This window comes from Atta cephalotes (assembly GCF_000143395.1).
Source record: "Atta cephalotes unplaced genomic scaffold scaffold00002, whole genome shotgun sequence".
NCBI classification, from domain to species: domain Eukaryota; kingdom Metazoa; phylum Arthropoda; class Insecta; order Hymenoptera; family Formicidae; genus Atta; species Atta cephalotes.
Window position 1 is genome coordinate 7,697,977 of NW_012130066.1, and position 8,669 is coordinate 7,706,645.

The 8,669-nt window shown below is 37.9% G+C and overlaps 1 protein-coding gene across 1 annotated transcript in view; it reads left to right on the forward strand.

Annotated features, from left to right (window-relative positions):
* The window catches only part of LOC105623556 (POU domain, class 3, transcription factor 2-like), a 141,410-nt gene that overhangs the window by 104,016 nt on the left and 28,725 nt on the right, over positions 1-8,669 (forward strand). Inside the window, exon 5 of the mRNA XM_012204948.1 lies at positions 2,407-2,582. Coding sequence (XP_012060338.1) covers positions 2,407-2,582 — 176 coding nt within the window. The remainder of the gene's footprint in view (positions 1-2,406; positions 2,583-8,669) is intronic.

The following is an 8,669-nucleotide window of genomic DNA, read 5'->3' on the forward strand; positions in this document are numbered from 1 at the left end:
TACGTACGGACGGACGGTACGGACGTAAGGGTATAATTAATAATAGTAGAGTATAGTAGTAGAGAGAGAGAGGAGGGAGGGAGAGNATATATTATTTTCTTCTTCTTTCTTCTCTCCCCCCCCCCCCCCTTTTTTAAGAATTTCGCAACGCTTTGTAAAAATAAGATTATAGAAATGATATTTCATCCGGATTGTGACATACACAAACCGGAATTTAAAAATAATAATATGGACATCTCTCTTGTTACACGATCGAGCCATAAAACTACTTAAATGAATGTCCGAGCGAGCCAGACACTTCATGTTTGAAGCATTTGTTCGTTGTACAAGGTCGAGCGATAACTTTTCTATTATTGGCAGGAAACGGATCAAGCATATAATTTATTATAACTTCCTTCGTTTAATGCTGGTAACGTTTCCGGTTTTTTGCCGCTGGTATTTTTGCCGACTTTCTTGAACACGAGAAAGGATGCTCCCGTAAAAAGAAAGGATTTCGTGATCATATTAGTCTTGTAATTCGATATTTATTGTTGAGATAAGCAAAGCCAGCAGTCGTATCTTTACATCATTAATTGACATAGTCAATTAAAAATTGTGTCTAATTGTATCTAATTACATCTTGATACATTTAATTTCACTTCAGATCTGTAATTCGCGTCAGGTTTATATTTAGAATTTCATATGTTGTGTATTTTGATATATTCATTGTGTGTGTGTGTGTGTATGTGTGTGTGTGTGTGTGTGTGTGTGTGTGTGTATTCGATGTATTTTAAAATGCATATATCACTGAAAAAAAATATTAAACAGTAGTAAATATTTACTTAATAAAAAGAAATAATAGTTAAATCAAATTAATGATTTTTGTATCATATAAATATATGTTTATATTTAGTAAATATTTACTTAGAATTATTCAAATAAATATTTCTTAAAATTTAAGTGCGGAAATTTTGATTGTTCAAGTATTTGTTCGCATTATCTAAATTACTTAAAATTCTAAACAGAATTTGAATTCTTTGTTGCATTTGTATAAAGTAGTTTATTTTTAATTAGACGTTCTTAAATAGAAATATACTTAGAAATACGATATTTCAATTTCGAATAATTAACGTTCAATTTTTTCGGAACAGTCTGACAGTATACAGAAGTAATTGCGAAAGTATCTCGGAAGTTATTAACGTGGAATAAAGTGCGGACAGTTTCTTTCCTCTTGTCAGAGTTTCTGCAATTGGCAACTCATTCCAGAAGCAATATTTCGAGAAGAGCAAATAAATCACGTGCGTGTCTAAGATATTTATCGTTCGCCTTTATCGATCAAGTTATCTCCGCTAGATTGAAACGCGCGAGATAGTGAGATTTAATCGTGAATATTCTCGCGCCGAAAGGATGACGATATATTTTTGCATGCATAGGTTTGCATGCATAAGAAGCGTGATGCGTTTAAGTGTCGATGCGTAAGAGCGCAAAGTAGTAGCGGAATACCGCGAACGGGCACAACCACAACACACAATGATATAGCCAACTCAACTCAACTCAACCTGTCGGCTGAACGCCACTACTCCGCGTTTATGCGCGCCGATCGATATTGAGAACTCGTCTTAATGACTGGCACACACTCGTACCGCAGGATCGCTCGTCCTTGCAACCCGCAGGATCCTTGCCCCTTGCACGCCGCCATGAGTTGCGTCAGTCGATCGTCCGTGTGCCTCTTAACTCTTTCTCGGTATATCACTGTCGACAATGTCGGCGCGCACCTGTGTGTGCATAAATAATTGTATGCGTGCGCAGATCTGTGCGTATATCATTTATCGCGACAAACGTAAGCGAGAAACGTAAGAAAAACACCTCACAGAATTCGCTGACAAATCGCGATTAACTCACGAATCACAATTATAACTCAAAGTAAGTCTGCATGATGGATAAGTTTTCTTATCGTACACAGAACTCATTGTAAACAGTGCTCATTAGATATTCGCTTCGATTATATTCTATTAATAACTAGATTAATGCTTCACGAACAATATGATGTATTGGCGTCTTGCATCGTATTTTAAATTCGGAATAAATTACTGAGACGCAAAAAATCTCTCATCTCGCAGACAATCTTGCTCGCAAAACGCATCAACAACACATATACCGTGTGCTTGATCTGTAATCAGCGTTCAATTAAGTGCTTGGGAAATGTCTGTGATTGCTATGATTATCGTGTCACTTTCCAGTCGAGGAGTGCGCTTTATATTCAAAGTAGGTCGCGGAATGGAAATAATCGGGAGTAATTAAAACCTAAGTGCTAAGGCGGTGTTTACGATATTATGCCACATTTCTATCTTCGATGGACGTTCTGTCCACTCGAACAAACGTCGTTCAAGGCGATTCCCGATTTCTCGAATCTATGAATGATTGCAGGTGACGAGCAATATCGAGGCGCCGGTGGCTCGAGCAGCGGAAGTCCACCAGCAAGTCTTTTGGTGGTTCCTCAACCACTCACCGTAAAACCTTCCCATCCGTCGCATCTAAATTCCCATCTTGGTGGACCTCATTCGCATCCACCGAGGAAGTACCAATGCAAGATGTGCCCGCAGGTAAGTTCAACCAGTCGACGTGCTTACGTTACGTATATTCAGCGTCATACATACATTCGGCTTTAGGCACATCTCTACATATAAATCTCTATTCACTGTATCTCCATTCTTAGCAGTGCGTATACTATGTGTTAATCCGTGAAACGTACAGCCTATCTAAGTACGTTTCATCTGATTTTTCTACTGTACTGATTTTTCAATGCATTCAACTAATATGTAACAAGCGTTATTAGTTGCTTTCCATTTGCACACAAGTGAAACTGAGTCTGAAGTGAGCCGAGTATTTCATACTCAGATTAATGATTTCATTAATTTGTCATTATTTGCTTACTTTGGTAAAAAGTTATCACATGTTTGAACCTCATTTTTAAAGTGAGTTTACGAGACTCGTTAAAGCATATGGTCTCGATTTTGTTTGACAGATTATAATCTCACGTCCGTTCAACGCTCTGAGATGTAACAACAGATAAAAACTCAGTTAAATCTCACTTATCAGAATGCAAAAGGAAAACACGCATTCAACTGAGTTACGACGTTACAAGTGAAAATTATTCGAGAATCGGTGTAAATAGAAAGCAACTATTTGGGTAACAAAATATGCTTTTAGAATGACTAGAAAAATATTTTATTTAACAATCATTGAAGATATTACCTGTAACCATCCTTTCCGTATGACCATATAATACCCGAATAGTGGAACAAAAGCTACAGGAATCTTTTGTAAAGATGGTTAGAGTAAATTCCTTTTTTAAAATTATCCTCGTTTTTTTCCTTCAGCCCTTTCTTCTTCGTCCCTTGATAGATAATATAATTTATGAGAATTAATATTAACATGTTACTCTACTTTTACTGCATTTTCATGCTTTCAATATTTCACAAATATTAAGGGTAAATTAGTTCTGCTAGTAAATGCTGTAACACGCTTTGTGTGTAACATGCTTTAAACACGTTTCAACAAAGAAGAAGACTTATTCTCATTATAAAAGATTTTGACAAATACCTTTCTTCTTTTCAAGTAATGATACCGTTATCTCTATAAATCCTGAATATTGATAGCATCTTAAAACTTTTAGTCTTTTTCTTATTTAAAGAAGAAATATTTTCTTGTAAATTCATCGTGAGTCTCCTTCCAGACATTTGTGCATGGAGATATTTTTAATCTTTTTTAAAAAAATCGTTGAACCTTATTATTGGTATGTTTCTTTTCTTTCTTCCATCCCTCATGCTCGTTTCCGATTTTTCATGGTTCTTTGATTGATGATCGATTAAAATATCCATACTGTGAGATCTAATATAAATGCGTTTTTATGAATAACTTTAGTAACTTTTTCTGATTTAATACTAAGATAATATTTTTGTGTAACGATATAAATAACGTTATAATTTTGACTTATAAAAATGATCAATATTTTAATGCGTACTTGTTTTTATTATGTAATTTCATTATATTATTATATAATACATATAATTGTTTTACTTTTTTGGTCACAAAATAAATATTTGTAATATTATTATGATGACACTAAAAGAGAAAAATATTTTGATACAACAGAGTACGCATTAAATTTTATTTTATTGAAATAAATTTTTATTTTTTATTAATTTGATAATTCAGACGTGTGATGGCATATTGAGCTATCAATGAAAAGATATTCTCGGAATATTATAATCTGATAAATATGGATAATATTCACAACGAACTTACAATACGAATATTCGTAATATGATATTCTTCTTATTGAGAGCGGAAGAGTATTTTGGAGTCAAGACATCGAAGACTTCATTGAAATAATTAAAGGTTGTAACAAATTGATATCATTTTCAGTGCTCACAGATTTTCCTAGCTTTCATATTTGATTGGGATTTTTCCAACGTAAAGATGCTTCTATCTTACAACGTGCGGGACATCATCTTATTATTAATGTCTGTTCAAGGGAAGATTTGAGAAAGATCTTGAAACTCCCATCAAAGATGCAGTATTCTTTTGCGGCTTTAAGATTTCGGTTGCGCACTGCAAGGGTTCTTATGACGAAAAGACCTGACCTCGAGAAAATTTCTTGCCGCCACCAAGTCGTGATGTTTTCCGTGCCCGTTCGGCCATACGTTCGCAGGTTGACGATTTATGTCCCCGATGATGGATTTCAGTTTCGCAAATTCGTTAACGTGCGCTTTACGAGCCGTTTAGAGACAATCGTTAAAGTTTACAGCTTTCCGCGCTTTCCGCGATAATTACCGGCGAACGGCGGTGCCATTGTATAGAAAAAAAAAGATAGTGCGAGACGAACGAGAAAGGGAGAGAGAATGACAGAAAGACAGAGAGTGAGAGCTAAGAGGTTCGAAGGACGCGGCGCGTGACACATTCCATGAAGCGAATCGTTAAAACCTAATGATATTCACTGAACGTCTATACAGAATAGGGCAGATTATCATACACCGGAGATCGGCAAAGTACATCGGCGCAGCGTGGCGTCTATCGCGTTTTACAGGGAAGAAAAAAAACGGGGCAAAACACAAAACCCCCGACGATTAAAACTAGTTATTGCACGTATATATCTGCCATGTTAGATACAATGTGACATGGACGGGGTTAATTTGTCACGGATCGAGAGACATCGCGCGTCGAGAAAATCCCGCAATCTCCGCCTGTCCGTTACCTGAAATATCTCAATGAAGAACTTTTTTTTCTTTTTTTAGATCGGCTGTATGCGTGTGCTATGTGCGTGTATGTATGTTACGTGCGTGATTTATTCCGTTAGGCGTTCTCAGAAGGAACGGAAAGAGCGACAGAGGGATAATTGTTAAGGTGCGGACCGATCTGCGCGGCACGTCGCTCATTAACGAAATTAGTAAACGAACAAATTCTAAATTCTACATAGAAATTACAACCGCTTCGTTAAAATTATTTCAATAACTAATCGAGGCCGGCTCTTAATCGCCCGGTCTTATCGCTGTTTGACGCCGGTCAATAAAATAATAACTTGCGTGTCCGGTTGCTCCTCACTTTTGGTCGTTACTGTGTGTTCCGTTTAACATTAAAATTATATCGTAGTGTATAATTACAACATTGTCTTTTATTACCGCGCAAAATGATCTGTTACTCATGTCATGTATAATTAAGTGTGTAACAAAAATATTCCGATTAGCTATTTAATTAAAGGAAAGATAATACCCGTAGGATATTACATTTTATTAAACACACATTGATATTATTTTTTGTAATGCTTATTATTGATAATATAGGAAAATACTTTTAAATGTTATAAAAGCATTTATATATTTACTTTTCAGTAATGATTTCGAAAATTTGTCTTACCGTTTATTAGACTTTACAACTAAGATACTTTTTTTATGAGCAATATTTTGATAAATATTTTACGAATTTTGAGTAGAGTTTGCTAAAGTAACTCCTTATATATGTAGATAGATATTTGTTTTAATTATTGATCTTTACTTGTACAATTTTTCAAGAAATGATTCTTATTTCTGACTGCAAAAACTGATCGGATCTAAAGATTGTTACGTTTTATTTCCACTTTCCCCTATACAGTAATAAGTACTCGCTGACGGGGTCCCGGTTGCGTCGCGTTCCAGACGGAGATTAAACCGAATCAAATTATACATTTGCGGATGATAAAAAAGTTTACAAATTACACAGATTTCGTGCAACGGTACCGGCAGATTCTCCGCGATTAATCGGCCTCCGCGGCACGTTACAAAGTGGTAGTTTCTCGTTATAATCGTTCCTCTTTATCGGATATCTTTTCGAGTAGTAGAATCTTTGAAATGAGAATAAAAGAGGAAGGACCAGAAGAAAACTGCAGGAAGCACTGGAAAAAATTAAAGATCCTTTTTTTAAGGAACAAGAAAAATTTTTGTAATTAAAGTTATTTAACGTACATATCGCAGTATTTTACGTATTTTATTTATTACGTATTTTATTTATTTGCCGTTTACATATCTAACAATAAAAACAGTAATATAAAGGCAATATTTTATAATGATATTTTATAATTATGAAACTTTTTATTATTATTATTATTGAAAAAAAAACAAGTATACAGAGAAAATTATATAATGCCGTGTAATTGAATAACAATATCTCTAGTTTTCGTCATGATTAATTCGTGTACCCAATGTAATTTGGATTATAATTAAACTTATAAAGATAAAGCGAAAACGATGAAATTTAGATTTATTAAACTTGTGCATCAATTACGATCATTATCGGCTTATTTATGGCACAGCTATTTTAAAAATTATTATCTTTACGTCACATAGTATGAATTTTTTCACACGGTTGTTCATATTGAGGAAGAGTTGGCGATAGATTTATTGTCGATTAGTTGTAATACTGATTGAATGCGACACGAAGATGGAAAGCGAAGGAAGTTCGACGAGATGAGAAGTAGCGGAGACTCAGGTCAAGAATATACAGGCAGACTCAGGTTTAGGGTGGGAGGTTAAAAATTTAGGAATTCATAAATTGCCGCAATCACGCCACGCCCCCAATAAAGCAGGAAGTCGAATTATGCTTCATCTCGCGCAACGGTGCTGTCACGCTTGTTTCACTAATGTCTTCTACGATTAATCGAGTTCGTTGTCGCTTCGTTGTTCGATGTTGGGATCTCTTTGCTTGTCTTCCTATCGGACCAAACTTCTGTACGGACATTCCTTGTACACGTTTCGTTTTCAGATAGATTTCATGATTTTCACGAGTCAAAGAATCGCTTTTTAAATCGGGGAGGAGGGGGGAGGAGGGGGGGGGGAAGGGGCAATTTAATTCTAACAACTTAACCGAAGCATATTCTTGCCTCTGTATAGTTGCAGCGCGTCTTGTGCGACTCGAAATCGGAGTCACGGACCAAAGCTCTCGCTTTGCTCTCGCAAAGATATCACGATCGCTTGTCGCGCTTCACCGATCCTGTCCTTTAATCCAACGCGTCTAGCTCATCGTCGCTCCGCGCGACGCTTTACGTCGTCCTAGTCACCGCATCGTGTATCGCCAGGACGCCGCTACCGTTTCTCCTTATCGAACATTCCACCACCGAGGGAATACACGATCTCGCGGCGTACTGACACGCGGCTACAGAAGGAAATAAGAGGAAAACGAAGAGGGCAGAGAGAAAGAGAGAACGATAGAGTAAAGGAGAGAGAGAGAGAGGAGAAGGAAACGAAAAAGATGACCGCCTCCTGAATGAAGCTATGCACCTCCGTGGCCGGAGGGCTCGGGATTCAAGTCCAGAGGCTAGTGTACCGTGACGGCACAGCATCCTGCCTCAATCCTTCTCCTCCTCATCTCGCTTCGTCTCCTCATCCCCCTCCGCCGCGGCTGCCGCGTAACCCCTTGCTTTGCTGCTCCTGTTTCTTCCATCTCGGCTGTGCTCGCGCGCACGCTTCGGTCTTTCTTCGTCCATCCAACGTTGACTTGCCTGCCGCGACGGTTCTTCTCGGTAACCTTCTTCCTCCGCCGCTAATGTCCTCCGCAGCTTCTTCCTTTATCATCATGTTTCTCTCGGGTCGCCGTCTCCCTTCTTTCTTTCATTAAGCCGCCTCACCGGCTGGCGCTATCTTTCTTCGCTCTGCGGTGCGTGCCGCCAATGCTCCGCTTCCTCTCACCAGTTGAATCGAATTACTTGGTTTCATCTTTCGTTGTTTTCTTAATTTTGTATTTTCTTTTTCTTTTTTTCAACATTGCGCAACGTATTCGCTCGCCCACCCTTATCAGTCGTTCGGTCGATTTCTCGTTTGACTTGTTAGCTTCTCTAGGTATATCTCTCCCGCTTTATCGACTTCCCGTCAGCAATTTCACAACCATCACGGTGGCAAAATTAGCGGTTTTCGTTCGTCTTTCCCGTCTTTCCTTTTTCCTTTCACACGTTACAACTTTGCGTCGTGGCGCGCGGCGATTCGCGCTCACGACGAATGGCTGTTCCGTCGTGCTTCATCCTCCATCGTCAATGTCTTTCTGCTTCTTCATCCATCGATGCCCACCGCTCTTCCTTCCATTAACATTTCGTTTCACCTCAGCGGTTCGAGCCTCAGTCGAACGTAACTCTTTCCTCGCCTCCCGCGTCTCTCTCTCTCTCT